This window comes from Budorcas taxicolor, chromosome 1 (genome assembly GCF_023091745.1).
Source record: "Budorcas taxicolor isolate Tak-1 chromosome 1, Takin1.1, whole genome shotgun sequence".
NCBI classification, from domain to species: domain Eukaryota; kingdom Metazoa; phylum Chordata; class Mammalia; order Artiodactyla; family Bovidae; genus Budorcas; species Budorcas taxicolor.
Window position 1 is genome coordinate 148304674 of NC_068910.1, and position 25436 is coordinate 148330109.

The following is a 25436-nucleotide window of genomic DNA, read 5'->3' on the forward strand; positions in this document are numbered from 1 at the left end:
CAGGGAAGCATGGAGACATAGACATAGAGAACAGACTTGTGGACTCAGGTGGGAAAGGAGAGGTTGGGATAAACTAAGAGGGTACCATTGAAACATATACATTATCATATGTAAAATTAGATAGCCAGTGCAAATTTGCTGTATGACTCAGGGAGCTCAAATCTGGTGCTCTGTGACAACCTAGATGGGTGGGATGGGGTGAGATGTGGGAAGGAGGTTCAAGAGGCAGGGGACATAAGTATATCTATGCCTGCTTCATGTTGTTATATGGCAGAAACCAATATGATATTATAAAGCAATTATCCTCCAATTAAAAATAAACAAAATTTAAAAAATATTTTGTATTCAATATGATTAATTTCCTTTTTGAATTACTTTTATAGCATTGCTATAGTGTTTTATACCATTTTACAACTTTATGCTAATCAAACCACTAATATGAAATCTAGTTTCAGAATTTAGTAATATTTCATAATTGCTTATGTCATTATTGCAAAGATTTATTGAAATTATTGAATGAGAAAAGGACCAAATTTCTATGGGAAACAAATGGATATTATCAAATAAAAATTGTCCAAATTATAGGAAATGGTTGGGAAATTATTAACTGGGCATCTTTTCTTAGAAGAATTTCTCTCCTAAAGTTTTACAAAGCTTTTCATACCCAGACCACAAACCTGCATATAATTCTATATGATTTATGATATTGGGGACAAAATACCAGTAGTAAATTCTTATTAAGTACAAAGCTATTACTCTGGGACAAATGAAGTAATTAAAAACTACAACTACTTAATGTTTGAGAATCCTTGAGGGAATTATCACTGCTGTGCAAAGACTTGTATTTGTTAGTCAAAAAGGCAGGTGCATCACCTACTATTTACTACAGCAGTTAAACTCTTCTCATAATACTTGAGACTTCCACTAATCATGGATGTAAGCTTTGAAATATTGCTCTAGCCAAGTGCTTTAATCAGATTGGGTAGCCTGTAGTATCCAGGAAGATTTTGCCCTAGAGACCAAACTCTATTTAAAACAGCATTTACCTTGAGTTTTATTTGTTCTGAGATCTCATGTGGTACAAATGAAAAAGCCCTGGGGTAGGACTCAGAAAACTTAGTGTTAGTTGCTCAATTGTGTCCAACTCTTTGCAACCCTATGGACTGTAGGCCTCCAGGCTCCTCTGTCCATGGGATTTTCCAGGCAAGAATACTGGAGTGGTTTGCCATTTCCTTCTCCAGGGGATCCTCCTGACCCAGAGATCAAACCCAGGTCTCCCACATTGCAGGTGGATTCTTTACTGCCTGAGCCACCAGGGAAGCCATTTGGAAAACTTCACTTCTCATCTAAGTTGAGCCACTTGCTATCAGCATGACCTCAACTTTCCTCCTCCTTGCAACAAGCTTGGTAATACCAGTATGTAAAGTTGTTGTGGAAATGAAATCAAATATTGCATATTGCACACAGAATGGCTCTACAAAGTAAAAAGTACTTTAACAATAGCTACCATTTGTTGAGTACTCTGCATGTATTGGGCATTTGTTGAGAGGGTTCTATATATCTCATTTAATCTCACAGCACTCATAGGAGTTGACTGCAGTTTTGAGCCTACTTAACAGATGAGAAACTGAAGTGAAGGAAGGTTAAGTAACTGACCTCAGGCCAAATAAGCAAATAGCTTTGTTTGTAACTAACAAGGCTGAGAACTGAACCTGAGCAACAGTCTTCCCAATTCCTAAGCAATCGCATCTCCCTGTATGAATATGAGTTTTGGGGTAGCAATTTTTTAGCTTCCTGATTTATTCTATAAGGAAGTTAAAGGGATCAGGCACTTTTGTATGCTGCTGGTTAGTTCCCATGTTTTCGCAAGGATTTTGAACTGAAGAGTAAATTTAGGTCAGTAGTGTGTTTCAGTGCTGGAAGGCATGTAATGTTCTATGATACTCAAAGTACAGACACAGAAGCAAGAAGTGAAGGCTTCAGGAGCACAGGTATCAGCTCAGTATCCACCAAGAGAACACAGAAATCCACAAGGAAGTGGCCACGTGGTCATCTATGCCGGAGCAGTCCAGGCTCTGTGGCAAGCACAGCTGCTGTAGACTGGGTTCTCCTGATGGAGAGGATGAAGCTGGCAAACTGACTCCACAGGCTTGGGTATGCTTTCTACCTTGGATATTGGCAAATGTGTGCCCACCTCTCGTGGCCTTTGATACAATGAGAATATAGTTCACACAGCACTTGGAATCCCTCTTGATCTCTAGCTATGAGATAGTGGTGTCACTTTTTATGTCTTGGAAGACTTGTGCTGCAGGTTGAAGGTGATGTTCAAGGCAGGGATTGCCCAGACCACTTAGTTTGTGTTCAAACTTCCACTGCCATATTTTCCTTCCAGGATGTTTCTATCTTTTGGTTATTTCTTAGGTTTCTTTACAGGGTTGGCATCATGATGACTGTAAAGTTGATGCTAGTGGTAAAGAACCCGCTTGCCAATGCAGAAGACATAAAAGACATGGATTCGATCCCTGGGTCAGGAAGACCCCCTGGAGTAAGGCATGGCAACCTGCTCCAGTATTCTTGCCTGGAGAATAACATGGGGGACAGAGGCGCCTGGTGGGCTACAGTCCATAGGATTGCAAAACGTTGGACATGACAGAAGTGACTTAGCATGCACGCATGGGGAGAAAGCCACCAGCACATTTTTGTCCATTTTATTACTCACTGCAAAACCATTTGGGGGAGATATTTATCTGGGTATCCCAGATAAAGAAAGGAGGAGAAAGGATAAAGAGAAAATCCAACTCCTGTTCATGAATTTAGTTATTTATTGACCAGAGTCCTAGAGCTTCTCTCACAGTACTCCGTTCATATCTGTGTTGTTTATAACCCTCTGTTTACCTCCTTGTCACACACTCACTCCAACATAAGGTTATTTGTTGTACATCCCCAGTTTCTTACACATTGAAAATACTCCAGGCCTACTGAGTGAATGAATAAACTGTATCATTATATCCTTTTATTGAAAAATGCTAACTGGTTAACCTGTTCTAACTTTTTCTCACCCAGAAAGAAGATCTTCAAATATATTTTAAATACCATAAGAACCTGCCCCGAGCCAGGGCAATCTGGCAAGAATGTCAAGACTGCACCTACTTTGGGGTAACACTGCATTTCTAAATTCTCGCACAAACTCTTTTCCTGGGACAATGTTCATAGGCATCCAACTTTTAAAGAAATCTAAAAGTACGAACTAGGAAGAGGAATTTGGCATTGGGATTTATGTTTATTAAAGTCTTTCCTATTTTGAAATTACACACTGGAAGTTTCAGTGCTGCCCTGTGTCTCTATAGGACAACCTGTAAGGAACCGCTGTAGCCTGGTGAGAAAATGGAGTGCTCTTCTAGGATAGGTTTTTTGTTGTTGTTGTTTGTTTGTTTTAGGATAGGTTTTAAAAATGGAATTAAGTCACACTTGGGGGAATCCCTGGAATGACATCAATAAGCCTATCATGTACCCTTAAATAGATCCCCACACCCCCAAGCCTCAACCTGAAGACAGGCTGCCTCCTTTTCAGAAGGCTGCCCCATTGTCTCCCTCCTTAAGGACTTACTTTCTAAAAGAAATAAATAGGCATATATGTATACATATAACTGATTGACTTCATTGTATAGCAGAAACTAACCCAACATTGTAAAGCAATTTTACTCCAATAAAAAGTTATAAAATAAAAAAAATAATAAAGTGAGTCCTTGAGAAAACAAAACAACATAAAAGAACAAGCAATAAAGAAATAAACAGCCTGGCATCCCTACTTGCCTTTAAAAATACTAGCCAAGCCTGGCCCCTTTCCTCTGTCTCATTTTACAGTCTGTAACTAAGTGAGTGAACCGCCGAAACATTACGGAACTGGTCGACCCTGCTGCCCTGTCCTGTCGATGAAGAGTCCACTTCACTTGTATTTAAATGCTGCTGCTTCTGTTCTCTGTGTGTGTGTGTTGTTTTGTTTCATGTTGTTTCTGTTTGACTTTTCAAGGTATGCCAGCGTCAACTGGGTCACAGTCTCCCTCTTTTTAAGTGTCTGAGAGAACCAAGTCAGAGACTTATAAAGTACCAGATGCTGTTGAAGGTAAGTTGATGAGACAGTACTTCCTATGCTGGGAGAACAGATGTAGGTGTGATGGCGCTCTTTACCTTGAAAAGTGAAAGTGAGGTCGCTCAGTCGTGTCTGACTCTTTGTGACCCCATAGACTGCAGCCTACCAGGCTCCTCTGTCCATGGGATTTTCCAGGCAGTAGTACTGGTGTGGATTGCCATTTCCTTCTCCAGGGGATCTTCCCAACCCAGGGCTTGAACCCGGGTCTCTGGCATTGTAGACAGACGCTTTACCATCTGAGCCACCAGGAAGTCCCTTTACACACGTAGAATTGTAACTTCAACTTCCAAGGGTGAAGCTAGGTCTATATTTCTGGCTTTTCCTGTCCCCAGATCTTAATCAGCTTCCTCAATGAGGAGTAAGACCAAAGAATCATAGGGGCATGGAAGCCTAGCTGGTCCAACGTGTAGCCAGCACGTGGACCTCTAAGGAGAGCCCAGCTTATTGTAGCCGGGGTCCTGGGGAGGACAAGGCCACCACATGCTGGCAGCTTAGAGAGTGGGGAGGCAGGCAGGCCACTACTCTTGGTAAGATGTTTACAGGTAAGATACCATCTGCTCCATTCTACAGCTGGGACAAGGAGCTTCAGGAAAGAGTTGTGATAGTCCCTGAAGTTACTGTTAATATGTTACATGCATTTAAACAGAGGGGAGAAGGCAACACTGGATCCTTCTCTTCTTCCGCCGCGTCTACCTCTGCTTTTAGACTGAGGCTTTTTCTCAAGAGCAGCATAACAGGAGGAATTTGTTCTATGGAACCCCCTAGCGGTTCTTTCTCGCTCTGAGACCAGCACACGTGCAGGAGAACACTCCTAGGAACCCCCACACACACCCACACACACAGGTCAGGAGCTCTGTCAAGGCTGCTTTCCCACGTGTAAGCTGGGGGAAAGGTCTGGACTTCTCTTCCAAGGTCTGTTTTTAATTAACCTTTATTAAGTAGGTCTTGCCCAGTGGCTACTCTCTGTTAATTTGAAAACAAGCTGTTTACTGAGTACCTTCCCACGTGTATTTCTTACTTAATCCCCACAGTCATATGTGCCCAAAGGCTCTGGATTGTGAAGAAATGGAGGCTCAGGGCAGTTAAGCTACCACCAGTGTTCTGCCCTCAGGACAAGTTCCCCTCTCAGCTTGGCATCAGTAGGCCCAGCCTCGGCTACACCGGCTCTGCTGCTGCCAGTGTGGGGGGCCTCTCAGGCCTTGGTTTCCTTGTCTGTAAAGTGAGGACACTCAACCTCCTGCATAGGTTCAGTGAGTGACATAGTCGCAGTCAAGAGCTGGCTCAGGGCTGACGCCCAGGAAGCATCCATCACATAACCTGCAGCTGTTGTTTCATACCCGGAGTCATCACACCAGCCTGGGAGTGAGGAAGGTGACCCTCTGATTCCCTCCGTGAGGGGCATCTATGAGCATGTTTGATAAAGTGTTCACTTAGGGCCTTGTGCTCCTCTGAGAGCCCCATCTTTACTGTTATCCTGACTTTAGAAGTCCTACCTACTGCTGGACTCAGTGAGGAGGGAGCAGGACCTACGTAGGGGTCTTCACCTCCTGGGCCTGGTGCACCCAATACTGAAGAGCTCGAGCTTTCCCACAGAAGCAATGTTGATGCAATAGCTAAGTCTGTACCTTCCGTGGAGGACTGTAGGACATATTGATTAGAAACACCGACTCAGGAATTAGACATCCTGGGTGTGGTCTGGCTCTGATGCTTCCAGGCTGCGGTGAAACCAGGCAATTGCTTAACCTCTCTGTACCTCAGGTCCCTCACCTATAGAATGAAGGTAGTAATTGTACTTTCCTGGTATGCTCTTTGGGAACATTAAGTGAGGTAATGCATGTTAAAAATACTTAGAAGGTTTGTATTTCACTGAGGAAACAAGAGACAAGATCACTATAAAATATTCCTTGGGGGTCTGTGCAAAAACCATGGGAGGCTACTCAAGACAGACCAGATTACTCCATAGCTAAGCTTCTTCCTGCCTGGAAGAACAAGTTTAAACCATTGGCATGCCCGTGAAGAGAGGAAGAACTTTGGAGTGTTCTGTACTCTGAGGGACAGAGCTCATGCTGCAGTGCCTGTGTGCTAAGTCACTTCAGTCGTGTCTGATTCTGAGTGTAGCCCGCCAGGCTCCTCTGTCCATGGAATTCTTAAGAATACTGGAGTGGGTTGCCATGCCCTCCTCCAGGGGATCTTCCTGACCCAGGAAGGATCATGGGATCCTGGTGTGGGAAAGCTTTCTAAGTATAAAACAAAAAGGAAAAGGAATGATAGACTATACCATTAAAAACAGACACATGAAAAACTGGGGAAAATATTGTATTAGCAAGATATGTGACAAATGGTCAGCATGTTTAACAATAAGCCTAGAGAAATTAACAATATGGAGAAGGAAATGGCAACCCACTCCAGTATTCTTGCCTAGAGAATCCCATGGACAGAGGAGCCTGGTGGGCTGCTGTCCATGGAGTCGCATAGAGTCGACACGACTGAAGCGACTTAGCATGAATGCATGCACTGGAGAAGGAAGTGGCGACCCACTCCAGTGTTCTTGCCTGGAGAGTCCCAGGGACAGAGGAGCCTGATGGGCTGCCATCTATGGGGTCGCACAGAGTTAGACGTGACTCAAGTGACTTAGCAGCAGCGGCAGTATACATATTAAAACTGAATAAAAACTGAAAGATGAAAAGCTGAGGTAAACAAAAAAAATCAATATATCTTTAGTTAATACAGAATAATTATTGTTGATTAATTTCTGGCAAAACTGCAGGCCATAGAATTAAATATATTTCCTGAAAATGTAAGACTTAAAAATGTAACAGACGAGAATAAGAGATAAGGTCTTCTAAGCCAAAAATAGAAATAAATCGACTGCAGCAGTATTCAATAAATATTCCAACATTTAATAAAAAGATTAAGACACTAGAAACATTCACAGTATTAGTCCATTCATATAAAATTCAAAAACAGATTTATGTATGTATAATATGAATGCATGTTTAGGTGGCAAAGCTACATAGGAAAACAAGGAAGTGAATCTCATTATATTTGGAGAGTAATTACCTTAGGCAATAATAGAAGGGGCTGTGATAACAAAGTGATAGGGGAGTTGGACTTCCAACATGCTAGTAATGTTATTTCTTGGTCTACATGACTATTGTACTGAAGCTTGAATTATTATTGTGCTAAAATGTACATATGATTTAAGCATTTTTCTCAATGTCTACTTTATTTCACATAACAAAAAGGTTTTAAAATGAAGTAGAGAGTATTCTCTGGCAGTCCAGGGGTTAGGATTCTGCACTTTCACTGCCTAGGGTGCAGGTTCAATTTCTGGTTGGGGAACTAAGATCCTGCAAGCTGCTCAGTGAAGCCAAAAAAGAAAAAAATTAAAATTAGTAGAGATATAAAGAATTTGAATAGCAAGTTTCACTCACAATTATGTGTTTTCTCTTTGTATATAAGTATATTATACCCATATAGATACAATGTTATAGAAACATATATTATAGATACATGAATTTACTTTAAAAATATGAATTTACTTTAAAAATTTATTTAGTTTTAATTGGAAGATAATTGCTTTACAGTACTGTGTTGGTTTCTGCCATCCATCAACATGAATCAGCCCGAGGTATACATATATCCCCTCTGTCTTGAACCTCTCCCACCTCGCATCCCATCCCACCCTCTAGGTGGTCACAGACATATGACTTTAAATATATATGTGTATATGTACCAGAGACGATGCCTCCTATATTGGCAGGCAGGTTCTTTACTAGCTGAGCCACCAGGGAAGCCCAGCATACATTATAAAGATAGATGCATTAAGGAAAATAGAACTCACTTTCATTGAGCTCATGATTTTTTGTTTGTTTGCTTTTGCTATTACTTAATTTTTTTAACTGAAGTACAATCATTTTACAATGTTGTGTTCATTTCTGCTATACAATGAAGTAAATCCGCTATACCTACACATATGTCCCCTCCCTCTTGTACCTTCCTCCACCCCACCCCCATCCCACCCATCTAGGTCATCACAGGGCCCTGAGCTGAGCCACCTGTGCTTTATGGCAGATTCCCATTAGCTATCTATTTTACACATGGTAGTGTATATATGTCAAGGAACAAAACTGGGTCATTTATAGAGATGTGGATGGACCTAGAGTGTAGAGTGAAGAAAGTCAGAAAGAAAAAACAAATATTGTATATTAACACATATATGAGAAATCTAGAAGATTAGTAGAGATGAGCTCATTATTTCTGTCAAACAGGCTAAGTGATGTATGGAAACTATCAAATTTAATGGAGAGAATTTTCCTTGCTTGGATTTTGTTTTAAAAAAATATGGTTTGCAAAATGGTACATTATTTGTTTACAGTGAGTTTAGCTTATTGCAAGAAAGATGATCTAGAATAAGTGGTAGTGCTGGTTTCCTATGTAATCCAACTCATGTCATAAATAGGCCACTGTTTAAAAAAAGAATTAATAGGTGAAGGGTATAAACTTTACTTAGGAGATGAATATGGAATCGAGAAAGTAGCACTGACATACATACACTATACTGTGTGAAACAGATAGCTAGTGGGAGGCTGCTATATATTAATAACACAGGGAGTCCAGACTGGCACTCTGTGACCACCTGGAGGGGTGGGATGGGAGGAAGGGGAGGGAGGGGATGGATGGCTATTATAATATACCACAATATATGGTCACGGAGCACCAGTCTGGGCTACCTGTGTTTTTAATATATAGCAGCTTCCCACTAGCTATCTGTTCTATACAGGATAATGTCAATGCTACTTTCTCAGTTCTTATTCATCTCCTAAATAAAAGTTTGTACCCTTTCTAATTATATATATATATATACACACACACACACATATATAATGATATTATATTATTGTATTTCATTAATTATATAGTTAAATATATATAATTATGGCTGATTCACAGCAGAAACTAACACTGTTTTCCTCCAATTAAAAAATAAATAAAAGGATGAATAAGGCCTGAAATTCTAATGTAAAACGTAGTGACTATAGTTGATAAGACTGTATTGTATAATTGAAATGTGACAAGAGCGTAGGATTTAAATGTTCATACTGAAAAGAGAAATGAAATGATAGATGTGTCATTTAACTAGGTGGGGGAATCCTTTCACAGTATATACACGTGTCAAATCACTACAAGACACGCTGTACCCTGGAGAAGGAAATGGCAATCCACTTCAGTATTCTTGCCTGGGGAATCCCATGGACAGAGGAGCCTGGCCAGCTACAATCCATAGCATCACAAACAGTCGGACACAACTAAAGCAACTTAAGACATAAATTCATGGCTAAGGATGTTTTCAGCTTCTTTCATTTTACTCATTCAAAGCATCTTACCACCTTAGCTTCTCTGTTGGCTATAAGCTGCTTCCTCCCTCTGACTATCACAAAGCACTAGCCTGAAGTGGTTTTTTTTCCTTCCTTTTCAGAGTTTGTTATTTCTATCTCCTTTATGTCATGAAAAGTCTCTGTCTGATTCATGGTTAAGTGATAGACATTGTTATTCTCAAAATTTTCATTAAAACTGTGTATAAATCTCTTTATAAAAGACACACTGTAAATACCTAACAATTTTATATGTCAATTATGCATCAATAAAGCTGAAATTAAAAACGAAATAAACAAACAAAGGAACTAGGCAGCTTACGAAAGAATAAACGCTGATAACAAACATTTTTTTTGAGAGTTCTACCTCACTAATTATTTGAGAAATTCAAATTCAAAACAGCAGTGAGGTGGGATTGCTCTGTTGATTTGGCTGGCAAAACTTTTTGATTAAATAGTAATACTCCAAGTAGGCTATGGGATGGTGAAAAAATTTTTCATATATGGCTGATGGAGACATAGTCCTTCTCTGAAGAACTTGGAAACATGTATCACAACTCTTAACATTAACAATTCAACTTCTAGGTATTTATACTTAAGAAAAGTGTAAAGACTTATTGTAGTAAAAAATCATTTAACATAAATACTTAACAGTAGAGGGGAATTAATCAATTATGATTCAGCTATAGCATGCAATCCTTTCTGCTTGTGCTCAGTTGCTCCGTCATGTCCAACTCTTTGCGACTCCAAGAACTGTAGCCCACCAGGCTCCTCTGTCCATGAAAATGCCAGGCAAGATTACTGAAACAGGTTGCCATTTCCTACTCCAGGGGATCTTCCCAACTAGGGATCAAACCTGAGTCTCTTGCATCCCTTGCATTGGCAGGTGGATTCTTTACCACTAGCGCCACCTGAGAAGCCCATAGTATGCAATACTCTACCACAATTTAAAAGGATGTTTAAAAAATATATGTTGTTGTGGGGAAATGTTCATAATAAGTTGCTGAAAAAAAGCAAGCTACAAAATAGTGTGTCCAGTGTGATTCTATGTTTGTGGAAAGAACTTTGTGCTGAATATTCCATTTACTTTTTCCCTCTTACTTGTGACAAACAGACAAATTTATATACATCCTCAGTTTAGCATTGGCTGGAGATTGTTTGCACAATAGATTAAGTTGGCATTTGACTTTTTAATTTTCAGTAAGGCTTTTGGGTTAATGCAGGGGCTGCTGGATTTTGAGTCGCCTGAGGATTTGGAGATGGACCCAAGTCATCTAGAAGGAGGTTCGGCTAAGGTACTGGAAATTAAATATTATTTTATTTACTAATGAAGTGAATGTTAGTCGCTCAGTCGTATCTGTTGGCGACCCCCATGGACTATAGCCTTCCAGGCTCCTCTGTCCATAGAATTCTCCAGGCAAGAATACTGGAGTGGGTGCCATTGCCTCCTCCAGGGCATCTTCCCGAACTGGGAGTCGAACCCTGGTCTCCCACAATGTAGGCATATTCTTTATGGTCTGAGCTACCAGGGAAGCTAATGGCATTTGTCTATACATGGAAGGACTTATGGTAATTTTGTTTTCTTAGTGTATGATCTTTATTGTGTAAATTTTCTAAAATAATATTCACCTCATAATTCATAGTCAGGAAAAAACAAAAAAACTAAAGACAATTTCAAAGTGGGGATTTGTAATAGCAAAAGTGGTAATATACTTTCTTTCTTCTACATAAAAATGTTTCACAGGAATACAAAAGTAACTGAAAGTGTGAAATGCATATGTAAAAGCCTGGAAGTAAATATAATAAAATTCCATGTACTGGCTGTTGTAAATAGTGCTGTAATGAACACTGGGGTACATGTGTCCTTTTCAATTATGGGTTTTTTTTAATGGTATATGCCCAGTAGTGGGATTGTTGGGTCATACGGTAGTTTTATTCCTAATTTTTTAAGGAATCTCCATACTGTTCTCCATAATGGATGTATCAATTTGGATTCCTGCCAAAAGTGGTGGGATGGGGTGTGAGGGAGGTTCAACAGGGAGGGGACATATGTATACCTATGGCTGATTCATGTTGATGGATAGCAGAAACCATCACAATACTGTTAAGTAATTATCCTCCAATTAAAAATAAAATAGAATAAAAAAACAAAACCCTACAGTTGTTTTCCTGCATGGTAGGATTATGAATGATTTATATTTACTTCTTCGTACTCCTTAGTAAATCTATATACATTATGCCTTATTCCCTTCCAAATGTGTGTGTGTGTGTGTGTGTGTGTGTGTGAATTCTAAGACAACCAAGTTTCTCTTGGAAGAAGTGATGGTCACACAGTATGGGAAGAAACTTGTGGCTTGCCACTGGTTTTTTGTTTGTTTGTTTATTTTTCCCCTAGGATGAAATTCTGATATAAAAAGAAAAACATGAGGCATATGTCTCAAGGAGTGGTCATTTCCATGCCCTCCCTGGTCAAAAGGTGTTGTGGGGATGGCTTAGGATTAAAAGAAGCTCAAGGGATAGGTAATACGTTTATAGCCTGGAGCAAGTAGAGCTAGCCTGGGTTTCAGTAAAGCATCTGCCCATAATGCAGGAGACCCAGGTTCGATCCCTGGATTGGGAAGATCCCCTGGAGAAGGAAATGGCAACCCATTGCAGTACTCTTCCCTAGAAAATTCCATGGATGGAGGAGCCTGGTGGGCTACAGTCCATGGGGTCGCAAAGAATTGGACACAACTGAGCAACTTCGCTTCTCTTCTTTTCACAGCTATTTGTAAGGTTTCCCCAGACAGCCATTTTGCTTTTTTGCATTTCTTTTCCATGGGGATGGTCTTGATCCCTGTCTCCTGTACAATGTCATGAACCTCATTCCATAGTTCATCAGGCACTCTATCTATGCAAAGATGGGCTCGATAAAGGACAGAAATGGTATGGACCTAACAGAAGCAGAAGATATTAAGAGATGGCAAGAATACAGAGAAGAACTGTATAAAAAAGATCTTCACAACCCAGATAATCACAATGGTGTGATCACTCATCTAGAGCCAGACATCCTGGAATGTGAAGTCAAGTGGGCCTTAGAAAACATCACTATGAACAAAGCTAGTGGAGGTGATGGAATTCCAGTTGAGCTATTTCAAATCCTGGCAGATGATGCTGTGAAAGTGCTGCACTCATTATGCCAGCAAATTTGGAAAACTCAGCAGTGGCCACAGGACTGGAGAAGGTCAATTTTCATTCCAATCCCCAAAAAAGACAATGTCAAAGAATGCTCAAACTACCGCACAATTGTACTCATCTCACACACTAGCAAAGTAATGCTCAAAATTCTCCAAGCCAGGCTTCAGTAATACATGAACCATGAACTTCCTGATGTTCAAGCTGGCTTTAGAAGGGGCAGAGGAACCAGAGATCAAATTGCCAACATCCGCTGGATCATGGAAAAAGCAAGAGAGTTCCAGAAAAACATCTATTTCTGCTTTATTGACTATGTCAAAGCCTTTGACTGTGTGGATTACAATAAACTGTGGAAAATTCTGAAAGAGATGGGAATACCAGACCACCTGACCTGCCTCTTGAGAAATCTGTATGCAGGTCAGGAAGCAACAGTTAGAACTGGACATGGAACAACAGACTGGTTCCAAATAGGAAAAGGAGTACATCAAGGCTGTATATTGTCACCCTGCTTATTTAATATATGCTGGACTGGAAGAAACACAAGCTGGAATCAAGATTGCCAGGAGAAATATCAATAACCTCAGATATGCAGATGATACCACCTTTATGGCAGAAAGTGAAGAGGAGCTAAAAAGCCTCTTGATGAAAGTAAAAGAGGAGAGTGAAAAAGTTGGCTTAAAGCTCAAGATTCAGAAAATGAAGATCATGGCATCCAGCCCCATCACTTCATGGGAAATAGATGGGGAAACAGTGGAAACAGTGGCAGACCTTATTTTAGGGGGGCTCCAAAATCACTGCAGATGGTGATTGCAGTCATGAAATTAAAAGACACTTACTCGTTGGAAGAAAAGTTATGACAAACCTAGATAGCATATTGAAAAGCAGAGACATTCCTTTGCCAACTAAGGTCCGTCTAATCAAGGCTATGGTGTTTCCAGTAGTCATGTATGGATGTGAGAGTTGGACTGTGAAGAAGGCTGAGCGCCAAAGAGTTGATGCTTTTGAACTGTGGTGTTGGAGAAGACTCTTGAGAGTCCCTTGGACTGCAAGGAGATCCAACCAGTCCATTCTGAAGGAGAACAACCCTGGGACTTCTTTGGAAGTAATGATGCTAAAGCTGAAACTCCAGTACTTTGGCCACCTCATGAGAAGAGTTGACTCATTGGAAAAGACTTTGATGTTGGGAGGGATCAGGAGAAGAAGGGGATGACAGAGAATGAGATGTCTGGATGGCATCACTGACTTGATGGACGTGAGTCTGAGTGAACTCCGGGAGTTGGTGATGGACAGGGAGGCCTGGCGTGCTACGATTCATGGGGTTGCGAAGAGTCGGACACGACTGAGTGACTGAACTGAACTGAACTGAGCAACTTCACTTTCACTTTCAGTAATGTCGGTAAGAATTTAAAGAGGTTTAGTAACGTTTGTAAGAGTCCTTTATTGACTATGCCAAAGCCTTTGACTGTGTGGATCACAACAAACTGTAGAAAATTCTGAAATAGATGGGAATACCAGACCACCTGACCTGCCTCTTGAGAAACCTATATGCAGGTCAGGAAGCAACAGTTAGAACTGGACATGGAACAACAGACTGGTTCCAAACAGGAAAAGGAGTACATCAAAGCTGTATATTGTCACCCTGCTTATTTAACTTAATGCAGAGTATGTTATGAGAAATACTGGGCTGGAAGAAGCACAGCTGGAATCAAGATTGCTGGGAGAAATATCAATAACCTCACATATGCAGATGACACCACCCTTATGGCAGAAAGTGAAGAGGAACTAAAAAGCCTCTTCATGAAAGTGAAAGAGGAGAGTGAAAAAGTTGGCTTAAAGCTCAACATTCAGAAAACGAAGATCATGGCATCTGGTCCCATCACTTCATGGGAAATAGATGGGGAAACAGTGACAGACTTTATTTTTTTGGGCTCCAAAATCACTGCAGATGGTGATTGCAGCCATGAAATTAACTTTCCTTGGAAGGAAAGTTATAACCAACCTAAAACAGCATATTGAAAAGCAGAGACACTACTTTGCCAGCAAAGGTCAGTCTAGTCAATGCTATGGTTTTTCCTGTGGTCATGTATGGATGTGAGAGTTGGACTGTGAAGAAAGCTGAGCACCGAAGATTTGATGCTTTTGAACTGTAGTGTTCGAGAAGACTCATGAGAGTCCCTTGGACTGCAAGGAGATCCAACCAGTCCATTCTAAAGGAGATCAGTCCTGGGTGTTCATTGAAAGGACTGATGTTGAAGCTGAAACTCCAATACTTTGGCCACCTCATGTGAAGAGTTGACTCATTGGAAAAGACTCTGATGCTGGGAGGGATTGGGGGCAGGAGGAGAAGGGGATGACAGAGGATGAGATGGCTGTATGGCATCACCAACTCGATGGACGTAAGTTTGAGTAAATTCCGGGAGATGGTGATGGACAGGGAGGCCTGGCATGCTGTGATTCGTGTGGTCGCAACGAGTCAGACATGACTGAACAACTGAACTGGAACTGGAAGAGTCCTACATCACACAAAACTAGCCCCACAGCATGCATGTGGGAGGAGGGTTAGTGGGAAGGAGAGAGACTAGGAGCCATCGAGTCTCTGAAAGTAAGTTGAGTTTCAAATGTTTAGTAAAGAGGGAGATGCCTGGTGTAAGGACTTTTAATCCTTTGTTAATGACATGATAAATTCAGGTGAGAGTCTGTTGTTTTTCACCAGGACCTGGAGCGTATTTACCATGAGTAAGAAAGTAAGAATCCGTGGCATGTTGTTCAGTGGAGGCAGCATGCTCCACTCCATTCATCAGCCCTGTCATTCATATCTCTGATTCAAAGATGCTAATCTTCAGTGTTTAAGCAGAGATTAAAAAAACACACAAACCTTTGCTTATGTCATACAGGAGAGGACAAGAAGAAGCGGGCTTTATGTGGGGAGCAGCAAAGAGCCCTCTAGTCTTTGTTGTGGAAATTGTTGTGGTTTTTAAAAATGGACAAAAGCAAAGTCTTTCTGTTTCTATTTACCAGAAAACAGATAAATATGCTGTCCCCTGCTAGGTAGCGGGGGAATAAAATACAGAGATACTAAGCAAAGACTTTCAAACTGAAACAACCATCCCTAACATGTCCTAAGTGTCACAATAGTAATCATTGGAATGTTCGTTGGTCTCTTAAATTAGCTTTTTCCCCTTAATTCTGAGTCTTCATGCTGTTTGGAAGGTACAGATCACATTGGCTTACCTCTTTGGCATCTTTAATGGTGACAGAAAATGGGGAGATTCAGTGTGGCAAATGCCGCCATTGTGGTGTTTACATGTAAATCATTAGTAAACCTCCACATGGTAGCCTATTCTTTGCCTCTATACAGATATCTTCCTCTGGAATGGTTTTAAGTATGGTTTTATCTGTAGGAAAAGACTATCACATTAAATACGGGAATATGATACTCAAGCTGTACTTTTCAATTGGCCCTGAGGGATAGGGGAGTAAACGGGAGAGCAGCCTTTTTAAAGGACCGCAGTTTTCATGCTTTACAAAAGCTCAGGATATCTCTTAAATATCCAGAATATGATGTCCATGATTTTATGAACTTCATTCTTCGTTATATAGTGTGCAGAAAATGTAGTCAGTGATTTTGCTTGTGTGTGTTTGTGTGTGAGAGAGAGAGAGACAGAGAGAGAGATAGTTAAACCAGCAAATATCCTTAGCCACCTTTGGAAGCAAGGAAACAGGTTGATATACCTACCTTCTCAGTCACTTCCTGCTGGCTGGATCCACAGCTCCTTATCTCTGTCCTGTTTTCTTTCTTTACTTGGTAGATGGTTTACCTTTTGATTTCCAACAAGGCATTTGGTTTCCACAGAACGGGCCAAAGAGGACCAAGGACTCAGCCTTCTTAGCCGACCTACAACAGGCTTTGGCCATGATGGAGGATTTGATCAAGTCCTGTGAGTTGGCCATGGACCTGGCAGCGGTCACTGGATGTCCGGTATGTTCTGTAGCAAGTGTTGGGACATTTTAACCAAAGGCAGACACAATCCTACAAAGGTAGGAGGTACTGTGGCAAAGTTAGAGAACTGATCTGTGGGGAAGGAATTTGACTCTGGGCAAAGTGACTTAAATTGGTCAGCACACATGTGCTATGGGATTCCAAGCAGCACCTCTGCATTTTTAGGAATCTTGGGTTGTGGTTCTTGGAGTCCCAAATGTTGAAACTGATCCACACTCTGGAAAAAGCAAGAACTCAAGGATCAGAGCATATTGGGCAGGAGAAAGTGCTAAAGGAGTTATTTATTTTCTCACTCATGGCACTATTAAAATATCAAGAGATTTTCCTTCTTTAGCTTTATTTTCTCTGTGAAAATTACTTTGAAAATGGATCCTGAGTGAACATCTAACTTCATTTTACATCACAGATCCAAGATGAGGTCCAATGAGCATATATTGTATATTCCTTAATCCATGTGCTTAAAGAAAAATACCAAAAGAGGGAGTGCTGGGGACTGGGTCATCTCAACTCTGGCATTAGAGTTAATCCCAAGCAGGCCAAACCCAGGCATGCTAGGCAAACCGTCCTCTAAGACTGTGTGATCTCACTGGAGCTGGGGCATAATTAATATACAGCTGGTTTTGCTGTGAAGTACTCTAAATTTTGACTCAGATTTATTTGCTGTCATTGTCATAACAAATTACCACAAGCATGGCAGCTTAGAATAGCACAAATTGATTATCTTATAGTTCTATAGGTCAGAAGTAGAACATAGTCTCACCAGGCTAAAATCAAGGTGTCTGCCTTCCTTTCTGGAGGCTTTTGGAGAGAATATTTCACTGCCTTTTCCAGTTTACAAGGGCCACCCACATTCCTCCACTCATGGTATCTTTCTCCATCTTTAATACCAGAAACAGTGGGTTGAGTTCTTCTCACTTCACATCACTCAGACCATCTCTTCTATTTCTCTTCCCTATTGGAGTATAATTGTTTCACAGTGTGTGTTAGTTTCTGCTGTATAGCAAAGTGAAATTAGCTATACGTATACATGTTGGTTAGTTGCTAAGTCGTGTCTGACTCTTTTGCAACCTCATGGACTGTAGCCCACCAGGCTCCTCTGTTAATGGGATTTCCCAGGTAAGAATACTGGAGTGGGTTGCCATTTCCTTTTCCAGGGGATCTTCTTGACCCAGAGATTGAACCGGTGTCTCCTGCTTGGCAGGATTCTTTACCACTGAACCACCCAGGAAGCCCATACATACACATATATCCCCTTTGTGGTGTTTCCTTCCTTTTTAGGTTACTACAGGGCATTGGGTAGAGTTCCCTGAGCTGTACAGTAGGTTCTCACTAGTTATCTATCTTATAAATAGTATCAACAGTGTATATGTGTCCATCACAATCTCCCAATTCCTCCCCCCCTTTCCCCTTGCTGTCCATACATTTATTTTCTACGTCTGTGTCTCTATCTGCTTTGCAAACAAGATCATCTATACTTCTTCCACTTTTAAGGACTCTTGTGATTACACTGGGCCTAACCGGTTAATCTATGATAACCTCCATTTCTCAAATTCAGCCAATTAACAATCTTAATTCATTTGTCATGTAACTTAACATAGTCTCAGTCTCCAGGGATTAGGACACAGGCATCTTTGGGAGGCTATTATTCTGCCTCTCATATGGGGATCAAGTATTCAAAGAATTATATTTCAGATACTTTCCTTCTCTTTTCTTCCCTTTCATTTTTACCTGGATTTAAAATTCTATTTATTGAGGTCTGGATAGATGAAATGACCCTTTTATTTCTTTCCTTGTCAGAAATCAATTAATTAGGGCCAAAAAAAATTCCTGTAATTTTTAATTTCCCTCCCTCCTGGGTTTTCTCTGGCCAGCATCTCAGAAACGGCTACACTGGGTTTGCTGAGATCTGGGCAACGATGCTGTTACTGTCCCCTGGGACTCCAAAACACTCTCTGCTTACTACTGATACATGATTTAAGAGGGTATTCATGAACCATGCGGCGTGGGGCAGAGGGGATTGTTTTCTTGATAACTGTTTCCTTCTTTGGCTAAGGAAAGTCAAGAAAGCAACTTGTTTAATCGTTTGGAACATCTTTCCGTTCTTTTTATCTTTGAACACATGTCAGCTAACCATATTACATCCATTTTCCTGAATCAAAAGAATATCCTGAAACCTGTACTCAGGGCAGGAAACTCCCAGCTATTATTCTGAGTGTAAGTAACATACAAAGAGGAAGTTATGAGAAAAAAATGATTAAAATGTGAGTAAATAGCAATCTACTCTGATTTCACTCCAAACTGGTTTGCAAATAACATGAATGAGTTTATAGAATTTTAGAGATTTTTTAACACCAGTGCAAAGAACTTTTCTTCCCCATGTGTCCTCAGAACATACACTCTATGTTTTCTTTCTCACTAAGACTTTAACTTCCTTTATATCTAGTAATGTATCCTGACAGTCTTATATAATCCTACTGAGTTATGGAAGAGCAGACACTGGATTTTTCAGCTTTCTGATTCAGGAACAGGTCCATGAAAAGAAGAGTTAGCTCACCCCAATCATGTGGTGGTTATCAGCTAGGACTATTTCTTTGATCTCTTCTCTTCCTATCCAGGGTGCCAACCTCTCAACATATTCTTCATCTGATTCTGTTTAGAGTTTACTAACAACTCAAGTACTATTAACTCAGATCTAGTGATTTTGAGATTCTTTGCATCAGCTTCATAGAACTTTATTACAAGATACTTACAGTCACGTGTTGTAGGGAGAGATAAATTCAGACCTTAACTTCTTAATTTATCTACTTGACATCCAATATTAATTTGGTTTTGTGAAGGAAAGAAATGGAAGTTGTGGGTGAGTTCATAATTCAGTTCAGTTCAGTTCAGTCACTCAGTCGTGTCCGACTCTTTGCGACCCCATGAATCATAGCACACCAGGCCTCCCTGTCCATCACCAGCTCCCGGAGTTCACTCAGATTCACGTCCATCGAGTCAGTGACACCATCCAGCCATCTCATCCTCTGTCGAGTTCATAATTAAAACAACTAAAAAAATGCCCTTCTGATATTTACGTTCTTTCCCTTTTGTGTACACTCAGTTTTTGGTTTAATTTAATCACAGAAGCTTAAAAAAGTTTTTAAGAAAGTTTGTTTTGTGGAACACTGAGATGTCATTTACTTCTCTCTCCTTGCCAAAAAAAAAAAATTCCCCCTGTTTAATCCAATGCATAAAATATAGATGTATTTTGAGTTCTTTTAAATTCTGACTTGCCAGGAACAAGTTCCAAAGTTGAATAGTAACGGTTGAATGAAATATATTTATTTTCTGGAACAAATTTATGTTATTCAACAAAGGAATTATTTTTATTACAAATTTACTGTGGGCCAGGGCCAGGTATTTTATTTTATATTTTAGCTCCTGCTCTCCGTGCCATAGTGTTGGCTGCAGAAATAAGGGTGAGTAAATAATCTTGATGACTCAGCAGAATTGCCTTGGGCTTCTCACAACACCTGTGTTAAAGGGTGATTGTGAGGAGTAAATGAGGATTAATTAATGTCAGATGGTCTCCTCCATATGAAAAACAATGGCCTAAAAAATCTAGTAAATGCTGCCATTTTCATGTGTGGACATTTTGTAAGTAAGACCTCTGATGTAAGAATTTCAAATATGACATTAAATAATAAGGCACCCAGCACCATGCCTGGGTGGTGGTAGATGCTGAATATAGAACCCAGTGCTGACTTATTTGGGTTCTTAATCAGGCTGGAAAGGAAGGAACCCCTTTGCTTCTGGCAATTGTAATCACAGGCCCCTGTGTCCCACAGCTTCTGCTTTTCATTTCTGGATCAAACTTTGTGCTAATTCATTTATCCAGATGTTTCCTGCCTCTTTGCACAAAAATACATAGTTCTGTCCCTTCAGCTGTTGTTGCCAGGAGTGAAAACCTGACCACTGAAAAGAGGTCTCTTCCCTACATTCATACTCTCAGCCAAATTCTTCATTTGGTTGATATGCACTGTGCTGTGCTGTGACAAATCGCTTCAGTCATGTCCAACTCTTTGCAACGCCATGGACTGTAGCCCATCAGGCTCCTTTGTCCATGGGATTCTCCAGGCAAGAATACTGGAGTGGATTGCCATGTCCTCCTCCAGGGGATCTTCCTGACCCAGGGATCAAACCTGTGTCTCTTATATCACCTGCATTGGCAGGCAAGTTCTTTACCCCTAGCGCCACCTGGGAAGCCCCTTGGTTGATAAAGTCACATTTTAAACTCTTACATCAGAGCTCTTACCTACAAAATGTCCACATATGAAAATGGTTCAGTTCAGTTCAGTCGCTCAGTTGTGTCTGACTCTTTGCGACCCCATGGACTGCAGCATGACAGACTTCCCTGTCCATCACCAACTGCTGAAACTAGCTCAAACTCGTGTCTATTGAGTCGGTGATGCCATCCAACCATCTCATCCTCTGTCGTCCCCTTCTCCTCCTGCCCTCAATCTTTCCCAGCATCAGGGTCTTTTCAAATGAGTCAGCTCTTCGCATCAGGTGGCCAAAGTATTGGAGTTTCAGCTTCAACATCAGTCCTTCCAATGAACACTCAGGACTGATCTCCTTTAGGATGGACTGAGTGGATCTCCTTGCAGTCCAAGGGACTCTCAAGTCTTCTCTAACACCACAGTTCAAAAGCATCAATTCTTTGGCACTCAGCTTTCTTTATAGTCCAACTCTCACATCCATACATTACTACTGGAAAAACCATAGCTTTGACTAGACAGACCTTTATCAGCAAAGTAATATCTCTACTTTTTAATACGCCATCTAGGTTTGTCATAGTTTTCTTCCAAGGAGCAAGCATCTTTTAATTTCATGGCTGCAGTCACCATCTACAGTGATTTTGGAGCCCCCCAAAATAAAGTTTCTTTCTGTTTCCATTGTTTCCCCATCCATTTGCCATGAAGTGATGGGACCAGATATCATGATCTTAGTTTCCTGAGTGTTGAGTTTTAAGCCAACTTTTTCATTTTCCTCTTCACTTTTATCAAGAGGCTCTTTAGTTCTTCTTCACTTTCTGCCATAAAGGTGGTATTATCTGCGTATCTGAGGTTATTGATATTTCTCCCAGCAATCTTGATTCCATTTTCTGCTTTATCCAGCCTGGCATTTCACATGATATACTCTGCATATAAGAAAATGGTAGCATTTACTAAATTATTTTGCCATCATTTTCCATATGGAGGAGACATCTGACATTTCATTAGCTTATTTGTTTGGGGGAGCCCCTGTGTTGTATCTCTGAGCTCACACCCATCAGATTCATCAACACACCAAAGTGAGTGTCACAGCATTACATCACTAGTAGAAAAATGCGTTGGGGCTATATTTATTTCCTAAAGCTGTCATAGCAAAACACCACAAATTGGGTGGCTAAAAAAACACAAAAATTTTTTCTCTCACAGTTCTACAGGCAAGAATGCCAAAATCAAGGTGTTGGTAGGCCCATGCTCCCTCTGAAGATTCTAGGAAATAATTGTTCCTTGCTGGTCTTCTGACTCTGTTAACTTAGAGCTGCATCACTCCAGTTTCTGCCTGTTGTCCTGTCTTCTCTTGTGTGTGTCTCTGTTCTCTTTTCTTATAAGGACATCTGTCACTGTATTAGGGCCCACCCTTATCCAGTATGACCTCATTTTAACTAATGACATCTGCAAAGAACATATTTCCAAATAAAGTCACATTCTGAGATCCTGGGTGGACATGAGTTTGGGGGGAAGTACTGTTCAAGACAGTTCAAGGTCATCACTGAATTGACTTCCTCACAGGGCTGAGCATTTAGTTTTGTGTCCCTCCAGGCCCTCACTAACTGTCAATAAATGATTCAATACTTTTGGGCACAAGTATCTACAAAAGTCGTGCATGTGGTCTCTGATCTTGGGACCAACTCTTGTCTGATTGGAAAGAAAGGATACATGTGGTTGAAAAGATGGCAACAGGTCATCCTTGGTCCTGTTCAGAGCAATCCCCCTACCCTCTTCCCTTTGGAAGCAGGGGGCCTCCACACAGGCATGCATCCATGATGGTAATATATGGACACCTGTCCTTCATCAGTGCTGTACAGAGCATATGCCCTCACCACCGCAGGATGGGCCTCAAGATTGAGATGTCTGATCCCATCGTTAGTGTGGTCCTGAGAAAGTTGATGCAAGATAACCTGAGTGATATGCAGCCCATCTCTTCCAAGTCATCCCCCAAAATACAGCAATTTCCTCTAGTAACTCCAGTGATGACAGGCTAACTGGAAAAGGCAACCATGTGGCCTCAAGAAGAGTCAGAACAACAACAGGAAAGGGGTCATGGATGTGGGAACTCAACAATTCTAGGACTCATAGCAACTCTAGGGCTTTGGCCTGGGAAATCAGCTGGGATTCTCACCTGTGTGCTCTACCTATACATGGCAGGTATGTCCTCTCTTCTCACCTCCCACTGACTGGTTTCCCCCTATCAGTCTCTTTTCCTCTTCCTCATAGTTTCTGGTGACTTACTTTCTCCATACCTCTTTTTGCTTATCATTTATTCCAGCTCCAGCCCTCTCATAACACATCTCACTGTTACAATTCCTGCTGCTTACTGCTTCTCCCTCAGATCTCCTCAGTTCTCACAGGGATCAGACTGGCCATCTGGCACATCTTTTTCACACCAGGCCTTTGTGGTCAGGGACTGGCCCATCTCTGGATTCACATCCTTTGTTCAGTCACAACCATGGCTGTGGGAGGGATGAGAATATAGAAGTTGTAAAGGACAAAAACATTGCTGCCAAGGGTGGCCTCTTCAGCCTGTCCATGCCTTAGCAGATACCTTAGTTAACATCACCCACCCTCTGCAGGTCATCAGAGAGTATAACCAGCTTTGTTTCCTGCTTCCCCATTCTTCTGGCCTCTTTTAGAATTGCTTTTAAAAGGTGTGATGGTAAAAAGAATCCAGATTGGAAAAGAAGTAAAACTCTCATTGTTTGTAGATGACATGATCCTCTACATAGAAAACCCTAAAGATACTACCAGAAAATTACTAGAGCTAATCAATAAATGTAGTAAAGTTGAAGGATATAAAATTAATACACAGAAATCCCTTGCATTCCTATATACTATCCAACCAGTCCATTCTAAAGATCAGCCCTGGGATTTCTTTGGAAGGAATGATGCTGGGGCTGAAACTCCAGTACTTTGGCCACCTCATACGAAGAGTTGACTCATTGGAAAATACTGTGATGCTGGGAGGGATTGGGGGCAGGAAGAGAAGGGGACGACAAAGGATGAGATGGCTGGATGGCATCACTGACTCGATGGGCGTGAATCTGAGTGAACTCCGGGAGTTGGTGATGGACAGGGAGGCCTGGCATGCTGCGATTCATGGGGTCGCAGAGTTGGACACGACTGAGCGACTGAACTGAACTGAACTGAACTGAACAATAGAAAAACAGAAAGAGATACTAAGGAAACAATCCTATCCACCATTGCAACAAAAAGAATAAAATACTTAGGAATAAATTTACTTAAAGAAACAAAAGACTTATGAATAGAAAACTATAAAATGCTGATGAAAGAAATCAAAGAGGACACAAATAGATGGAGAAATATACCACGTTCATGGATTAGAAGAATCAATATAGTGAAAATGAGTATACTACCCAAAGGAATCTATAGATTCAATGCAATCCCTATCAAGCTACCAATGGTATTTTTCATAGAACTAGAACAAACAGCCTCATGACTTGTATGGAAATACAAAAAAACTTGAATAGCCAAAGCAATCTTGAGAAAGTATGATGGAACTAGAGGAATCAACCTGTCTGACATCAGACTACGCTACATAGCTACAGTCATTAAGACAGTATAGTATTGGCCCAGAGACAGAAATATAGATCAATGGAACAAAATAGAAAGTCCAGAGTTAAATCCACACACCTATGGACACCTTATCTTTGACAAAGATGGCAAAAATATACAATGGAGAAAAGACAGTCTGTTTAACAAATGGTGCTGGGAAAACTGGTCAACCACATGTAAAAAAATGAAACTAGAACACTTTCTAACACCATACACAAAAACAAACTCAAAATGGATTAAAGATCTAAATATAAGACCAGAAACTATAAAACTCTTAGAGGAAAACAGAGGCATAACACTCTCTGACATTAATCATAGCAAGATCCCTTATGACCCACCTCTCAAGGTAATGGAAATAAAAACAAAAATAAACAAATGATACATAATTAAACTGAAAATCTTTTCACAGTAAAGGAAACTATCAGTTCAGTTCAGTTCAGTCGCTCAGTCGTGTCTGACTCTTTGCGACGCCATGTACCGCAGCACGCCAGGCCTCCCTGTCTATCACCAACTCCCAGAGTCCACCCAAACCCATGTCCATTGAGTCAGTGATTCCATCCAACCATCTCATCCTCTGTCATCCCCTTCTCCACCTGCCCTCAATTTTTCCCAGCATCAGGGCCTTTTCAAATGAGTCAGCTCTTTGCATCAGGTGGCCAAAGTATTGGAGTTTCAGCTTCAACATCAGTCCTACCAATGAACACCCAGGACTGGTCTCCTTTAGGATGGACTGGTTGGATCTCCTTTCAGTCCAAAGGGACTCTCAAGAGTCTTCTCCAACACCACAGTTCAAAAGCATCAGTTTTCAGCACTCAGCTTTCTTTATAGTCCAACTCTCACATCCATACATGACCACT

General features: G+C 40.9%; 1 protein-coding gene across 1 annotated transcript in view; it reads left to right on the forward strand.

Annotated features, from left to right (window-relative positions):
* Positions 1–25436, forward strand: part of MCF2L2 (MCF.2 cell line derived transforming sequence-like 2) — a 275208-nt gene that overhangs the window by 213354 nt on the left and 36418 nt on the right. The window contains exons 20-23 of the mRNA XM_052642999.1: positions 3064–3156; positions 4031–4123; positions 10749–10820; positions 16553–16678. Of these exons, the coding sequence (XP_052498959.1) occupies positions 3064–3156; positions 4031–4123; positions 10749–10820; positions 16553–16678 (384 nt within the window). The remainder of the gene's footprint in view (positions 1–3063; positions 3157–4030; positions 4124–10748; positions 10821–16552; positions 16679–25436) is intronic.